Source organism: Agelaius phoeniceus, chromosome 3 (genome assembly GCF_051311805.1).
Source record: "Agelaius phoeniceus isolate bAgePho1 chromosome 3, bAgePho1.hap1, whole genome shotgun sequence".
In the NCBI taxonomy this organism is placed as follows: domain Eukaryota; kingdom Metazoa; phylum Chordata; class Aves; order Passeriformes; family Icteridae; genus Agelaius; species Agelaius phoeniceus.
The window spans coordinates 29,658,406-29,676,828 of record NC_135267.1 but is presented as its reverse complement, the minus strand read 5'-3'; the positions used below and the strand labels follow the sequence as shown (position 1 = coordinate 29,676,828).

Below are 18,423 nucleotides of genomic sequence, written 5' to 3'. Positions count from 1 at the left end.
ATCTAAGCTAGTGCAGGTATAATATGTCAAAGCCCTTAAAAGAATACCTGTCTGCTTTAATGCCTCAGCTTTTTTCCACTGAGATTTAGCAATAAGTCTTATATTACATGATAGCAAACATAATATTAAGCAAACAGCTTACACAATTAAGGTTGAATGCTAGAGAAAATATTAAGCATTCTCATGAAAGCTTCTAGCAGTTTTTAACAGTGAATAAAATTTCTAACTACAACTGAAATCTAGCTGTGACAAAATGACAATTTACAAAATTTTGTGCACAGGCATAGCTGGAGAAGAAAGGAAAGGTTATGGGAGGGCAGTAATTCATTTCAATAGGATCTTCATCATGAGGAAGCCTGCTGGCTCAGTCACAGCTGCCACAGTATCAATAGCCTTTTTGGGATCTTGTATTTTTCCTACTTTGATGATGTTGCTCTCCCTCATTAGGATTCAAATCCAATTGTTTATGCTGCCGCTCACTGTTACTCTTCTTTCATGCTGATTATTTCCATTGAATCTCATGTAAAATGGACAGAAGTTTAGAGAAAAATGCAGGCACTGACTGTTAGTGAAGCGGAAAAAGCTAAACTGTTGTTTGTTCCAAAAACATAGCCATAAGGATTGCATATCTCTCTCCAGTCCCCCAATTTTATTGTTAGTCATAGCTAGTGCCATAATAATTGATGAATTGAGCCTAGCAATTACACACCACTTCTTCAGGACTGCAAAACATGTTTTGTGTACATGCAAAGATTTAACATATTTTGCCATTCCTCAAAAATCAGCCTCCTTAATAATTTGATACTTACAAACCAACACCTTCACATGAAGTCTATTCATGTAACCTTGATATTGCTTCCTCACTTTGAATTAATGAACGAAGGCCAGCTCCTTTCACTGTCACACATTTGAGGGCTACAATGTGACAGGTTCTCTTTGTTCCCTCTTGCACATTCTCAATCTATCTATTAAGTCCTGCAATTGCTTTTTTACGATAAAAACCTATATTAATATCCAGTATGCTTGAAAAAAATCTTTTCCCCATTCCTCAGCTTCAATTTGTCTGTAGTAATTATCCAAAAATGCAGGTGAAGATGCTTTTAGTGATTTTTTTTCCTGACTGTAAACAGTTCCTGCTTAGTTCTTAAATCCCTGAAAAAATCATAATTATGCTCTGAGCTGGGCCCTGATCTTACATTTGAGTAACAAGAGAAACTTTCCAGAAATTAGACAGGCAGAGCATGGATGGTACATAAAAGGAGTGAGCTTCCCAAAAACGGTCACCCTAAGAACATTTACCATGACTAAATGGGAGATACCTGGTACTTCATGAAGTGTTCTGCTAAAACATTCTTAGGATTCCTTTCTCTACTTAATTTTTATTGACAATATTTAGCCTCCAAAATTAACTCACAGAACCTTTACATTGCTAATCAAATCCAAACACAGAAGAAGCAAATGTTAATGATAGCAATTATCACCTTTCTCTCTCACACATACTATTCACATCCTGTAAATGATCTCTTAGCCAAGCCTTTTAGTAGCAATATGGCTGCAAACTGAGTAAGGGTCAATATGTCTACACATAACACATAATCTAGTACTGCAATATATTTCTTCTTGATGTTTGTTATTAATCTGGGAATTAATTTTAGCACTATTTAGATAGACTAGTTACATATTTTCATGTTACCAGATTCATATGCAGCCTGTTGAAGAAATGAGGGATTTTTTCCACCCCCTCAGTTTTTCATTTATTTGTACATGAAGAAAAACATAATAATGAGAGTTGTGAACTGCAACTCTAGGAAATTGGAAACCTAATAATTGTGTACTGAATTGCAGCTGAAGTAGTGCACCACTAATGAGGATCAAAAATTCTCACTTCTGAGTACTTCTGTGAAAGTCTAAGGGTTATCCCTACCACTACATCTGAATGGCCTCTCTCCAGATCTGATAAGACAAGAGAACAGGTGCAGAGAGGAGTATAAATTGGAGAAGTAATAATCTGGAGAAGTCTGTCACACTGGGAAAAAATGGAGAGACCAAGTTCTGTGCTTAACTTAAAACAGAATGATTTAACATCCTTAAAATAAACATTATAAAAAATTATCTTCAGAGAAACAGACATTATATTAGAAGTGGACAACAGTATATCCACAAAATATAATTTAAGAGAAAGCATGAATATTTACCTGAGTAACGAATCTTGAATCCTTTCTTGCTGGTTGCATGATCAGTTGACCAGCGGAGATACAGCTGATTCATTTTGCTTGTGAAGTTCAGTTGCCCAGTATGATTTCCACTCAAAGCAACCAGTAAGGGGCTTTGCCCAGAAGAACCTTCAGAGATGAATAAAGAAACTACTGAAGTTTTAAAGTACTGTGCGTTTAAGTAATTCTTTTAATATTGTAACTAAGCTGCGTATGTGAACATGGTAGCATAGGAAATAGCCAGACACTTCCTTGTCAGAGAAATAACAAACAGATCTCAATTTAAACTGTCCATCTGGTTTTAGGTTTTCACTAGAGAGCATTATAATTGCTTTTATTTCCATTTGTTTGTACCTAGATAAAAAAATCTAGGTACAAACAGATGGAAATATAAAGCACCTAGAGATTTCTCCATAAAACCTGAATAAAGCAGTTGTTTAAAATAAAAAGAGGTATTAATTTTTATTTGGCACAAATACACTGAATGAGGGTCTGTGTCAGCTCCTTGCCCTTTTAAATCTATTATTTATTTAAGCTCTTTTCTAACGAGTGAGTGGTAGCAAATGTATACTTTAGTATTGTACAGCTTGTACAATTTAAACACCACCATATTACATAATGAAAACAGTAGCTAAAAAAAAGCTCTGCCATGTGTAAGACAACAACTGTTTCATTTGGATTACACATATGTACAAGTGTTATGAATTTGCATGCTTCACTAGGATTCAGTTCTGTTAATTAGTATGTTTATTATAGTTCCATTTTAGTGTAGTGTTCTTTTATGGTAAATACAAGATGCTGAAAAACGGGATCCTGGCCCTAAACCAATATCTTCACCAGAATAAAACCATAGAGGCACAGATAATGATTTCAGGAGTGTTTATATAACAACATATATAGAATAGAACAACATATATAGAAGAGAACAAAACCAAAAAAATCCATTTATCAATCCAATCTCCAGCTGGAAGCTTTCTAAAACATGAAATGGCTTTTCTTTTCCTCCATATGAAAGTAATGTTTTCCCCAGCTGAAGCACTCTCACATGGTCACCATGTCCCTTCCTCCATGTTTTTTCAAGTTTAAGAAAGCTATGTCAACCAACATTATCTTGGTCAGAGTTACTAGTACAAATAAAGAGTTTCTTCATTGATTTTTTGCTGAGTTTGAGCAGCTACAGCCTGATTAGGTCTTCTTATGTTACATGAAAATAGAAAAATAAAACTGAATCAAATGACAACTAAAAATAGAATACAATACAATTGAAAATTGTTATCAGCCCCAACCGGTTCAATAAAATAAAAAGTATCATTTCTGACTGGGACATTTCAGGTACAAAAGAGAGGCTATGGAAGTCACAAAAACCTAAACATTAAAGTTACTTCCCAGTTCTCAGGAACTGCACTTCAGTCACCCTAATACTACAACTAAGTTAGCAATATTAAAAAAATTCTAAATAATAAATGCATCTACAAAATAAGAAGAAATAAGCATTGTTTTAGGCACAGGTTGCTCAGCATGCCCTCATAAAAATGCTTCACGACTTGTTTGTTTGTCATATTGCAGAGCTAGTGTTAGATGATTACAGTGTAGGATAAATGATAAGGAATGCTAAGGTCAATTCCTATTTTTGCTTGAAAAAATTATTTAGAACATGACATTTGACTCAGTTACTCTGTGCTTCACTTTGGATTTTGTAAATCTGTTTAATACCCTTGTTACAGTTTGGAATGTAAATGTTCTTTTAAAATTCTCAAGGGACTAAAGAATAGACTTCTACAAATAAAGACCTACTACCTACAATAAGGTAAGAATCCTTATTAGTGATCATGAAATTATTTTGCAGCACGATATGCCATACCACATTCGTTAATCATTGGGAGATCAGAGGACTGATTCAATGTATTTTAGTTTTGCTTTGTTTTTGCCAGAGTTGAGTTTCAGTTTCTGTATCTTACCTACCAGTCAGATGGTAGGTACCTTCAGATGGTGTTCAGGAGGGTCAGCAGCATGACTCAGTTGTTATTGAATCTGACATTTATTTAATTATTATTTCAGAGTTTGTCTATCTACGGAAACAACACACTCAACTTCTGGTGTGGTGATCTGTCATAGGATGTTCCCTTGAATATTAGGATATTTTCTTGAATATTCAAGATAACATCCAACATTCAAGAGAACATCCAATAAACGTTGGCATTTCCTTCTATTTTCAGTGATAGATTAGTTTCAGTTTATTTCAGAGAAAAAAAAATTCTGTACTAAATGAATGCTATTCAGTGTAAATACCTGAATGCCATAATTTCAAGTTCAAAACATTTTAATAACTATGTTTATGTAACATTTATGGCTTCCCTGGTTTAGAATCCAGAGAGGGTTTTCTAAGGGTGTGACAGGTAAGTGGGAATGGCTAATGGGCTTGTTGCTCCCACTTGACCAGGCTGACTTTACAGACTGGCTGCCCACCCTGATCATCGTCCAGCTGCTGAAGCACCATAATGTACAGTGCAGTCAGGTAGGTGTAGCTCTTGCTGTGCTTTGCATTCCAAAGCTGCCTTATGAAGCAATCAGAGATGAGTGCCTTAGCAGCACTAATTCCCTAAATATTTGTCTTGCAAATCTTTATACAGTTTCTCCATAAAGTTTGATGATGTATCTTTACCTTTTAGAGATAGATCAGTGCGGTTCTACTAACCTAGATTAAATACACTTTTTTGTACCACACAAGGCCCCACAATATGATACACATTTGTTTGCTGCAAAATGCAGCAACATTTGAGTCTGAGTTATAGCCATCACTGGAAGCAGTAGAGCTACATTGGTATTGTCTTCTGCCCCCAAAAACTCATGCTGAGATGTCTAACTAATTAGCAAAGCACATTGCTAATGTGGCCACAGGGACACAAACAAGTATCTCTGCAAGGTGCTGCAATGGACCATATCTGAATATCAACTTGTTGAGAGCTAGCTCAGGAATCTCCACATGGCACTATAGTTGAGAGTTTATAAGTATGCCATTATCTTTTTCACTTAAGGTTGCTGGTAGGTGGTAGAAAAAAATTACTTCTGCAGAGCTGCAGTAGAGATGAATTTGTAAGAATATTATTTCATGCCATGAAATTAAAGTGCTTAAAAATGTAGGAACAACATTAGTTCTTCTCTCAGATGTATTATTGATAATTTGGTTCCATTACATTTAAATTCAGAGGAAAGAAAACAAAAATATACATCAGGAAAATTATGCTGTTTCAACTAAATTTGCCAAAAGAAAACAAAGTGAACAGAACACTAGAAAAGTTCCAGTAACATTCCATATTGTCTTTGATACAAAATGGAATGGAAGAAAAGCCTGTCTTAATAGATTTTTTTGCAGACTGTTTTCTGCACTAGCCTGACATGGACCAGCATACATGTTATGAAGAAAAAAATATGCTATGATATGGTATTTCTAAAAGCATCAAAAATATTGTGGATTTTTTAAGGATGTTTCTACCAAAAGGTGAAAAAAAATAGTAATTTCAGACATTAAAATCTAATCCTTCAGAAGAATACTTAAAACAAGATACCTCAAAAGATATGACCTTTTAATATTTTTTCATGCTCTGAAACTCCCATAGTGAATATTCATCATTTCTATCATACTTATCATCTATTCTAGGTTAATGAAGGAAGATATGATAATGGTCTCTAAACGATGAAAAATTAATTTAAGAACAATCAGAGACAAGTTATCCTTGTCAATCAATGAGAACATAATAAGTCATAATAAGTTCAGAATGAAGTAGAAAATAAGAATTAAGTAGGGTCCTTTGAGAAGTGACAACACATTTTTCTGCTCTTTGTCCATAAACAGATGAACACTTCAACAGTGTTATTTTCAAACAGTGAACAACCCTGGTCTGCAATGCTATGGAGAAAGCAGATAGGGTATTTGAACTCAAATTTCAGTATTAAGATTCAAATAATTTTATTCATTTGGACAAATGTAATTATAACCCCAAAATACTTCTTCACCAGAAATGAACCATTTTGGATCAGCATGATAACATCTCCTTTTGGACCACTGCATAAATTTCGCTGGAAACAGAAAACTATGTTGACTTTCCCAGGGAAACTGCAGTTGTTAATGCTCCTCTGTAACAATATCTAAGAAAATTTAAAATATTCTCTGTCATGAATACATCTATAAAAACTTGCATTGGGTAATAAATTTAGATTTAAGGCAAAAGTAATAGGAATTCTGAATTATTGTTTTATTTTCAGATATATCACTGCATTGTGATCCCAAAAATTGCAAATCAAGGCCCACTCCACCCAGTATTTGATCTTGTGTAATAAGATAGAATTTAAATCTTTCTTACCATCAAATACCTCCAGCTCATCAAACTGCTTTTCACTTTGAAACATTTCTACAAAAATGGAGATGTTATATCCTGGCTCAACCTTAATAGTCCAAGAACATGTCTGAGAGTTGGGGTAGGTGCCTGGATAACCTGGGCTGAGGATCACTCCAGATGATTCTGTACGAATTTCATTTGCTGGGCATTGTGCTAAAATGGACACAAAAAGAACACTAAGAACAGCAATGAAACAAAGTGCTTCTTCTCCATTAAATGCATGCTTCAGGGTCAGTTTCCAAATGAAAATATGTTAAAACATTCTAGATGGAAGGGGAAAAAATTCCCTATAATATGCACAGAAACAGGACCACTTTTATATACCTTGATTTAGGAAACACTGTATTCATTTATAAATTACCGTAATGCATCTATCCAGAAAGAAATATGTTAGAGCCTAAAGTGGTTTCAGTCAAGGAATTCACATATGTTGGTGCAATCAGTCACACAGGTGAGGTAAAAGTACCAGTAAAAGTTTTTATTTGGAAACTGTATTCTATATGAGATCCTAAAAAAATGAACCAGCTTTAGAAATGAAGCCTGTTACATGAACATGACAACATATTGAAACATCTAGACATACGAGATTATTTGAAAGTACACAAGTTTTATGTAAAGTGTTCATTTGCAATATAAAATGCTCCAAGTCACCCAAGTAAGACCTTCTTAGCAACTACCTCCCCTGTTATTTAAAGTCTGAACTTTAAATTTCACCTAGTATTCATAGGTATTCATGATCTCTGCATACTGAAAGGAGTATAATGTATTAAAATACTGCAAATTTTATATCCTAAACACTGGTTTGATTAGGAAGTTTTGTCACTATTTAACATTTTGCCTTTCACATAGGACTCATTTTTTCAAATCTGTTTCCTGATACGTTTTGTCCACGGTCTCATAATATATGTTCATGCTAACAATATTTTTGTGTAAGATTCACAATAGAAATGCATTCCTGGAAATCATCTGTCATAGTGGCCAAACACTTAAATAAAGTAAAGGTTGTAAGAAAAGTGAAAAACAAAACAACAGAGGGAAAAGTGATCAGCAGAAAAAGTATACTGTGGGGGGAAATCCACACATAAATATCAGAAACAAACATTCAAAACTGGACCATTTCCCTCAGAAGACCTTTTGCAAACTTGGAGGTGAAATTTAGGTTCAGTTGTAGCTGAAAAATTTCTTCAGTCAGAGAGAAAAATGTCAGCCAGTGAAAAGGAGGGATGTAATATGCAAGTGGGAATAGGGCATCAAGCAGGGGAACAAGATCTGGGTTGGGCAAAAGACTGTATGCAACTAATTTTTCTTTGGCATATATCCCTTTCTGCTATCAAATAGCCAGTGCTATTTGACAGCACTGGCTGCAGCAGACAGTATCCCCAAGAGGCAAAGCCATCCTTCATAGAAGATCCTAAGAGAGGGAAAGCCTGTGGGACAATGGTATATAAAGCAGTAAGAATCCTTTAGACAATAATCCAGGGATTGCCTCTTGAGGTAGAAACACCTTTAGTAAAATGACACCCAGAAATTTCACATGAACTTCTGTCTAAGAATATAGCATTGCATGTGTTTAATGACAGTAGCTTCTTCTCTCACTCTCCTAAAATGAAACACACTGCTACTTTGACTTCCTCTATTCTTCAAACTAATACAAGAATAACTTGGGAAAATGCTGTCAAAAGGTGCTCTGACTCATAAGTTTGCAAAAAATACAAATAAACCAGCAAGTTCTCAAAGAAAAAAATTGGGCATAAAATAAATAACATCAGATAAATAACAATAATTTTCCCCACAGCATTTCCTGTCTGACATGAATAAAAGTGCACATCACTGATGAAGAGTAGCTGACATGACTCAGTTCCACAACCTGCTTTGTCCTGTAGTATCATTCCTTATGCTATTTTAAGAAGGAAAAAGGTTTTTTATACTGATCCAGTATCAGCTTACTTGAAATGTTTATTAAAAATGTTAGCATTCATGAGAAAAACTTGAGAATTAAAAGCCTGTCTTCAAAAATTACAAAAATTACAAAGTCAAAAATTACAAGCGACCTGGAGAAATAAGTGATGATGTCTGACTTTTCACAGCAAGACACAGTGATTCTTTTCAACACTGGGAATCTGTCACCTCTCTGGATAAATTATGGTTTAGAAACAGCTACAATAAACTAAACATGGCAAACAAGAAGTTGCAACATATGGGTCACTTGGAATGGGACATGGGAGTGTAGGAAGTACATCTGGAGTGGTTTTGTAAACATGTCATATCTAAACACTAGCAGCACAAATGTTAAAGATACAAATGTCTTTTGTTGCTTGCTTTTCCTCAGCATCTTATGGAGTTATGGAAATAACCATATCAAATGGTTATTAGTCAAATCACTCGTGAAACCAATTATATAGTAGGCATTCAGTTTTGGGGTTTGCAAACACAATCTGGATGTTACACAGATACAGTCCAGACAAGACTAAAGCCTGCTGATCTCATTACTTGAGAGGTGTAATAGTACAATTCTTCCAGAGAAGTTTACAGCTGGGTTATTCTAAAAGGCTGTTATTGCCTCCTTTATATCGGTGCTCTTTCAGCTAAATTACCACAGATATAATTTTCAGAGACGTGCCCTCTAAGTATCTTCTTAAGAACTCACTGAATGAACTCTGTTTACTTACTCCAGTGTATGGAGTTTTTGGAATTTTGGATGGAAGATTATCAACTAAGAATAGGATTCAAAATTACATTTTGAAAAATCTGAGATCAATGTATAGTCATCCCCAGAACACTGTCACTAAGTGCTGAGATATTGTTCACTAACTCAAGAAATACACTGCAAGCATCTTTAAAAAATTGAGTCAGGGAAGGAATGAAATGAAAACCTAGAGCAAAGTCAACAATTCAGAGAAGTGAAAAATGTTAGTTTCTTTTGGGATAAAAGAACTGTCATAGAACAGGAAGAAAGATACACTCATATGGCACAGACACTGACTGTGATCATCTGAGAAACCTGTGGCAGTTCTCCAGAGAAGAAATGGTAAGAATGGTCTGCAAAAAGAAAAAAAGACAGGAATAGGAAATTGCGGAGGGGAGAGGAAAGGGTAAAAAACGCACAAAACTTACTATTCCTGCCTCTTTATTTCAGCTGCTTTGCTCTTTGACTATCTAATTTTTCTTGTAAAGACATCAGGGACAAAAAGTGAAGGAAAGAGACAAGGAAATAGCTTAGTTACTAGGTATGAAAAAATAATTAAAAAAAAAGATTTCAAAAGCATGCAAAAATTATCAATATCAGGGAAAAGTTGCTCTTAGCTGTCTCATTGCTTGCAGCCAAATCTTAAGAAGGAACCTGAAACTAAATTATTCACCACGGGGGAAATGTGCCTTTTGCAGATGTTTCCTCATGCCCTTCTCTCATAATTGAGGAAAAGTATGATGTTGCTTTGTAATTAAGAACATTTATTTGGTGAGTGAATATTAAAAATCAACAGCTTAAAGGTCAGAGCATTTCCTTGAACACATCATCACATGTACACAAGAAACATATCAATGCAGTGATGCCAAACTGATTTTTGCCTTTTTGCATTTATATATTCTTTATATATTTGTAGCACTGTAGCCTATCATTGTATAACTACACAGATTTGTAGCTAGCATTTCACCTACTCTGTTAGACAGAAAGAACACCTTCCTAGAGACTTGAATCCTCTGGGGACCAAGGTTAAATTCTCTGGGGACCCAGGTTAAAATGGCTTCTCAAGACACTTTTTCATAAACAAAGTTTAGTTAGTATGTAAAGCAGGGGGGGTTTCAAGAAAGGGTCAAACCAGCAAGGAATTACCTCATCTCTAACTGGGAATTCTTGTCAGTTATGCTAATTTGTGAAACATAAAATTGTGTCTGCTTTATGTTACTATGTGCATCTTCAGCACATTTTTGGCATGTATTCCAGTGCGTTGTGCACCATAAAGGATTCTTTATAAAGGTAACTGCGTTTTTATTACCTGTGTCTGAGTTTTTGTCTGACTGCTTTTAGGACTGGAAAGACATCAGCAGGACTGCTGTAGGAATTTTTTTTCTTCACATATTCTATTGTATTCACTCACTGAACTTTAGAATTTTACTAACAAAACAATTTTCAAAAAGGAGAAATAATGTTTAAGAGGAAAAAAGAATGCACCTCTCTAATACAAATCAGTGCAAATAGGGATGCTAAGGGTGAAAGGAGATATGAAATATTCCTCTGTGGTACTGAGACAAAACCAGCATATTCCTAGAGCAGAAAATTCAAGTAAGATCAAAACTATTATGTCCTTCTAACCTGTAAACAGCTCAGTTCCTCTTTTGTGCTAGAACAGAAGTGACCAAATATTTTTAAACACTGAGCTATAGCTTCAGGTCTTCCTATTGCCAAGATTTACTTCCTATGGCTAAGAGTCATTCATCAAGAAGTCCCTTCCAATCTATGCTGTTCATAGCTGATGTACCACAGGGACTAATGAGAGGAATAGCTCTGAAGTAGTTCAGGGGAAGGCAGACTGTGTGTTTCCCCTTTGCAGTCTGGGAAGCTGGCTGTACCATGGGGTTTTGTGGCAAATTGGCACACAGCTCACCTTGGCAGCCTTTATTGGCACTTTCTGCCCCCTAATGAATTAATCACCAATTCCTCTCCAGTATAGCTTAGCTGCTGATTACAGAACTTAATCTCCAGGCTGGAAGCTACACTTTACAAGATTTAAATTTTACAAGATTCATATGTCTAAAGACATATGAAAATATAAAACTGAGATACTGAGAAAGTAAGACTGTTTCACCTTGTTCCTTAAAACAAAAGGCACATCCATTTTTCAGTACCACAGCGATACCTATAATTTGAATAAAAGTAAACTCCACAGTGTTATGATCTTGTATTCACCATACACACAACAGGTAAAAAAATCTGCTATTTTGAGCTTTTTTTTTTAAATAATATTAGCTCTGCCCTTTTAGCATAACATTTAAAAATAGAATACTCATAAATAAAAAGTTCTCTGGTTGAGGCAGAGCACATACATATTTGGGTTTGATTTAGCTGAAATGGAGTTCTTTTTCCCAACAGCACTCCCTCACAGTAGTGTGCTTTATATTGGTAGCTAGAAAGAAGTTGATAATGCAGCAGAATTTTGGCTACTGCTGAGCAGTGCTGGCACAGCATCAGTGCTGTCTCTCCAACATTCTGCACTACCACCTCTCAGCAGTGCCAGCTGGGGGTGGGCAAGGTCTTTGGAAGGGGCTTAGTCAGGACAGCTGACCCAAACTGACCAGAGATATTCCATATAACAGGATATTGGCTCAGCAATAAAGGCTAAAAGGAAAGAGGAAAAAGAGAGTGTACTCATTATTTACAGCAGCTACATATGCTGAAGTCCTGCTTCCCAGGAAGTGTCTGGACATTGCCTGATGATGGAAAGTAGAGAAGAAAATATTTGGCTTTTTTCTCTTCTTGTTCATGCGACCTTTCACTTTTGCTTTAGCAAATTGCCTTATCTTGACCTACAAGTTTTTATCCATCTTATTTCCTTTTCCTGTCTCACTGAGAAGGGGAGAGACAGAGTGGCCAAGGTCAATACAACACAATATTATACTCTTAATATTGTTTCTTTTGTTTGACTAACACATTAATATATTTGATACCTCATGGACTCTCTTTTGTTAAATTACAGGTTGACTCAACTCCCTATACATTTAGAAGTTTAGGAATTGATGTGAAATTTACCACTTGAGAAAATCTGAGCTGCAAAAAAAATTAGATGTTTGAGCCGCAAAATATATTTAATAATCAATTATTTATAAGTAAACCCCATGAATATTAAAAGTAGCTACTGTAAAATAGTTTGGAATGATAACAGGAATAAATACTAAAAAACATGCTTTAGGCATATTGGAGGACATAAGTAATCTATTTTACATTCATTTTTAATAAGATTGTTGCACATGTAAATTCCAAAAAATGTTATTTGTGAAACTTGCATAAATTCATGCGCAGAGGCAATGCCTACAGAAAAACAACAGGAAATCACAACTCTCTTTATGTTACAGTCACATGTAATTGTGTGCAGTGGGGTAGTGTCATAAGAATGGTAATTCTGCATGTCAGCATAACACTTTCATCATATTCTAGTTTTGAGAAACACATTCCTTAACATGACTTTTGCAGAAATTTGATTTAGGTTTTTTGGGGAAGGCCTGACCAAGATTCCTAACTCTAATACTATTTCTGATATCCTAATCTTTGATTTTGCTTCTTATTCATCAATATTATCACCACATTAGGACAATATTATCACATTACCCCTCTAATTTAAGTGTTTTGAGCAGCCATATTACCTTACACTGAATACCCATTATCTCTTTAACTAGTATCGCAATTTTTGTGACCAGCAGAGGAATATTTCTTTCTGTCACAATGCTTATAATGCTTTAATGTACATCTCTACTCTTCCCTAACAGCAACTAAAATATGAAAGAAATTTGCAGCAAGAGTATAAAGGTATAGGATGAGAGCAGTGGCTCCAAGTGTAGAAACAGAAATGACAACAGTTCAATACTTTTAAGCATAAACCCATTCACAATGACAGCATGTTCTGTAGGGGTGCATAGGGCTCTGCATGTTAGAAAATACCTGGCAAGTTAACACAGTACCAAACATCTTGAGAAAGTCTGTCCTCAGACAGGAAGAGAAAAAGAGCTGTAAGAAAACTGTGGTGTGCTGTGTTTACAGCTGCTCTGGAGGTCATCTCTTGAGAATGATGTAGAATTGGTCATGGAGATTCATTTTCTTGCCTGTCAGATATGTTATCAGACTCATATATAATATCCTAAAATTTGGCCTTCTATCATATAAATATATTTTTGACTACTACAACATAGTGGCACAGCTCAGGAAAATGGAAAGTGTTCCTGTATCTTTAGAAAATATGAAACTGAACTAACAAAGGAAAATATGAACAATTTTAAATTACAGGTAAAATGTAGAGAAGGCAGTTCAAAAACTAGTTTGAAATACAATATGCAAATTACATAGCAAGTAGCAAATTTTTTTTCAAGTCTATGAGGATAAAATAATTTCTTATAAATGCCATTTCATCCTGCATCACTTGTAAAGAAATAGAATAGGATTGGGCAGGGTATTGGGAAGGATGGGAAGAATGATGAAAGATATTAAATATCTTCTTGTCTATAGAATCATGCCATAAGTACAGTGAATAGAGGCCAACTTGTTACTGATTTTTTCCTATAAGAACTGGACAACATGGAAACAGCAGGTGCCGAGTTCAGCGCAGACAGAGAAATAAATTCACATTTTAAATAAATTGCATAACTTCTTGCACAAAAATTTGTGGATTTAAGGCATTTACATGGGTTCAAAATAGGACTGAGTAATTCTGCTGAAGAAACAGCCCTACAGGATTCAAAATATAAAGAACATTGCTGGCTTAAGAGTGACTTAGCTACAGTTGGGTTGAGGCCTTAATTAACTGCACGTTTGCCATGATTTTCTGCCCTGCACTAGAAAATCATTAGTGGCCAGTGCTAGATATGGAACACTGGGTATATGTTCTGGTGTACAGAATTTCTGGTCTGATGCAGAAATATGTATTTCCTCCATCAAATACTTAGGCTTACAAAATGCAACATGCATACCTTCAAATATTTATCTATGAGTAAACACTATAAAGACAGTCATTAAAAGCACAACTTTTAAATGATCTAGCAATATTTCATGTGGTTCATAAATATCAGCTAGGGTTTTATAATAAAATGGGAATCACATTCAACATTTATCTCCATAGTAATATTGAGAGGCTGGGGTAGAAATAAAACCAAGTAATTCAACTTTCCAGAAAAGAAAGATACAACTTGGCTGAAGAAAGGAAATCAGGTGCATCCCAATTTACCTCAAGAAATTCATCCCTTATGTCTGTCCAAAATGACTGCCAGAATCTTACTCTAATGCCTCCAGTTCTATTGTCTACTGTCTCTGAATCACTCAATGGCACTTTCATTCTTCATGATCAGATTATTTCTTTTGATGTCATCCTTGTAACAAAGTTTTGCTGTATTCACAGGATACAGCCAGAGAAAGCACAGCCATTTGCACAGCCTCTGCAGGAATTGTTATGGATGGCTAACCCTTATCAGAAGTTCCTAATATCTCTGTAGATTTTACAATAAGTGTTCAGTTTACTTCAGGCTTTCATTTTACATTTACACTCTAATTGACATAGTCAAGAGTTAAGGTACTGCTGTTACTGTTAACTAAAAAATTAAGTCTGGATTTGCATTACAATCATCTTATTAAAATATTACATTTATAACAGAGAAATACATTGATTAAAAAAATAAATCATCAGAAACATTAATAAGTATTCAGTTATTCTAACAAGAAAGATAAAAAAGTACACAATATTCCATTAATTCTGCGTATTTTATGGCAAGGGTTTTGCAATTAATAATGATTCTTTTCCACTCAAAACAAAGATATGGAGTCCAATTTCTGAAGCCATGGCAGATATCCAACTAATTGTATGCACAAGTCAAAAAAGGGGAGGTAAAAAAGCCACTTTACCTCAAGTATGTGTGTTCATGCAGACAATTAGATGAATAAAACAAATTATGGCATCAATAAACTAATAGTTTGCCCTACAAATTCTTTATTAATTTTTAAATAATGAAAGTAGAGAACTAGGGTAACAGGCAGGAAGATACACATACAGCTATTATTACAGTGTCACAATAATTGTTGTGCTTCCAGATTACCACTTGTGCATATGGATGTTCTCACCTCATGATATGGAAGATACTTCATCCACAATTCCATATTAAAGATACAAGTTAAACTTGTATAGTACAGAGAAATAAATTCTAATAACTGTTTGATTTTCTTAAATTTTAATGATAGCATCTCAGCAGTAACTATTTTTCCCCCAGAATTTTGAGGTAGTTCAGGACAAAATTCTACATGCTTCTTTGACCACTTTTCCAACATTTCAAAACATTTTGTCATCCACTATTTAACAAAATGAAATAAAATAAAGAAAAAAAAGTCAAACAACATATTTTGAAAAACAAAATTGGAAGAGTGGTTGGAAGACTGAATACAAATTTCCAGCATAAACTCGTTTTCCATGAAGATGAGGACGTTATATAAAAATGTGCATCTAAACATCTTTCATATTAGATTTTCATTTGTTTGAAATGCCATATTTTTTAACAGAATATAAATAGTTGAAAGGGATTCAATACTTTTTGAAAAATTAAAATTTGCCACATATTATTTTAAAACACCTTTTTCATGTGACTCTGTTATACAATGTCACCATATTTGTCAAATCACAAAGGAAAATTTCTTATTTTATTTTGAAAGCTTAATTTAATTTCATATTTTTAGGATTCTTCAAAAGTAAAAATAAATCTTTGGATTGTTATGAAGCAATATAGAATATTTTAAATTAATTTTAAAAATTAGTGTTTCAGCAATCATGAAGTCGAATAGTTAAAATCACTTCTCATTGGTTCTAAATAAAAAAATTTCTACATAAAATTCTTAGGTCCAAATATACAAAAACATGCATCTCTTAGATATTAAAGAAGTAAATGGAAAATTTTCTTTTAAGCATCAATGAAATGACACTGCCAGAAATTTGATGCTTTATGTAGGATGCATATTAATGATATACACACCATGCAAGTTTGTATTTACCTTCACAGGATGGAGAGGATCCTTCAAACTGCAACTGTGCATTCAGTTTGCAGGTTAATATATCTTGTCCAACAAGAGTAAAACCAGGGTGGCACCTGTACTTCACAAAATCTCCTGGAAAAGGTATTAAAAAAAAGTTAAACCTCAAAAAATGCTTCAAACAGAAGTATATAAAAATCTCAGGTGGAAGATGAAATAGCTTAGTTTAATTAGAATTCAAGTGAAAACAGAAGAAAGAAAAAGAAATACTATCTTTTTACCTATTTCAAAGTCATCATCTTCTGTAAACAAATCTGCATGTGGAACTGTGGGTGGAGGCTGACACTTCCTGAGCTGATAAGCTGCAAATTTAAGGGAAAAAAATCATTACTGGTGTGCTAAGGAGTACTTTACAGAAAATTCATTTCATATTCAGACTTCCCAAATTACAAGAGCTGCACTGAACCTCGTGGTCTCTCAGTTACAACATTTTCCAAGTAAAATGTCATTACATGACATGAGTGTGGTGAGACAGTGGAACAGGCTGCCCAAAGAAGTTGTGGATCTCAGGAATCATACAAGTCTAGGTCTAAACCTGGTCTAGTGGAAGTTGCTCCCGTTCCTGGCAGGGGGTTGAAACTAGATGATCTTTAAGGTCCCTTTAAATTAAAAATATGCTATAACTCTTTAAACAAAGTCTCTTGTCTGCTTTTCAAATCTGTTTCAATAAATTGTGAGCAACCTCACAGAAAGGTGACCACTAAAATGACTGTTTCTAAAATGGAATAGAATGCTTACAACAGTTGAAGAAGCTCTTTCTGGATTAAAAAAAAGATCAAAACAGAAATAAAGATTGTGATAAGAGTGCATATCCTAAAGAAAATTCTCCCCTTCAAGGAACAAATTGACTGTCAGAACAAAATTCTCAAGACAACTTGATAGTACTATCCACTCTAGTTTTTGCTTCTAAAAACGCAGTGGATGACAATGCATCATGACCTTGTTTTAGGAGAACCATACAGACAAGAGAAACATTTCAGATTCTGAGTAACAATTTGATATGAACTTCCCCATGCAAACAGGTATCTCATTAGTCTCTTTCTGAAACATTTATTTGGTCTTTGTGAATTCATTGTATATTTGTGATTTAGAGTCCAGAAGGCTAATAATCTTCCATTTATTATACATATTTTGGGTGATTAGTCCAAATTAGAGCTAGAATTATAGTTCAGCTTTTCACTTCTGAGTTAGATGCCTAATTTTCACCACCTGTAGCCCTGAATGTAACTTTGAACAAAGTATTTTTCTGCACTTCAGTCTTTATGCTATTGTTCAACCCTACCATAGCACCCCAGAAACTCTTCTGGAAAATAATTTTAGTAAAGAAAGTTAAATCTTACTGATTAAATCGGCCAAAGTAATTAAAAGAGTAAGAGCTTCATATTAGATGATAATTGTTAACATTAAAGATAGAACATAGTTTATTAAAAGTCCCAAATTAACATTCTTAGTATTTTTAATATGTAATTTAAACAAACTTATAAGTACTGTTATTAAAAAAAAAAATCCAACCAAACAAAAAAACCACCCAAAACCAAAACCAAACCAAAAAGAAAAAACAAAAACCAAAAAAAAACCAACCCAAAACCAAAACACCCCCAAACAAACAAACAAACAAAAAACCAACCAGCAAATCCATGAGTCCTGGTAAGTCAGGAAACCAAAGTTAAGAAATATTTTAAAAATTCACTAAATGATTGTAGTAGTTAGATGCTAATTATATAAAGAAAACAGACCATGAAAATTGAGGACAAAGAATCCTCCTGTTGAAAAATCACTGTGAAATTTGAGGAGGACTTGATTGGTAGAACTGTAAGCTGTTTCCAGAGCTGTGTTCCCACTGAAAACTCCTAGCTGAGGCGAATTATGGTCAGGACCATCCCTGGAATGTAAAACATTGAAAATTTAGCTGAAAAACTGATGTTCTTAACATTCAAATTAACAATCTCTTTTTTCTGGAGAGCAGGTTAAATTTTTATAAAAAATTATTTTCTTAATGATTTAAAATGAGTTTCTTTTTTTTTTTTTTTCCCCTAGCATA

General features: G+C 34.4%; 1 protein-coding gene across 2 annotated transcripts in view; it reads right to left on the bottom strand.

The window, feature by feature from the left end:
• Positions 1–18,423, bottom strand: part of CSMD1 (CUB and Sushi multiple domains 1) — a 1,075,408-nt gene that overhangs the window by 88,373 nt on the left and 968,612 nt on the right. For both annotated transcript variants that reach the window (XM_054629077.2, XM_077174973.1), the window contains exons 44-48: positions 18,119–18,264; positions 16,604–16,684; positions 16,344–16,457; positions 6,575–6,763; positions 2,196–2,342 (exon numbers count right to left, since the gene is read on the bottom strand). In XM_054629077.2, the coding sequence (XP_054485052.2) occupies positions 2,196–2,342; positions 6,575–6,763; positions 16,344–16,457; positions 16,604–16,684; positions 18,119–18,264 (677 nt within the window). The remainder of the gene's footprint in view (positions 1–2,195; positions 2,343–6,574; positions 6,764–16,343; positions 16,458–16,603; positions 16,685–18,118; positions 18,265–18,423) is intronic.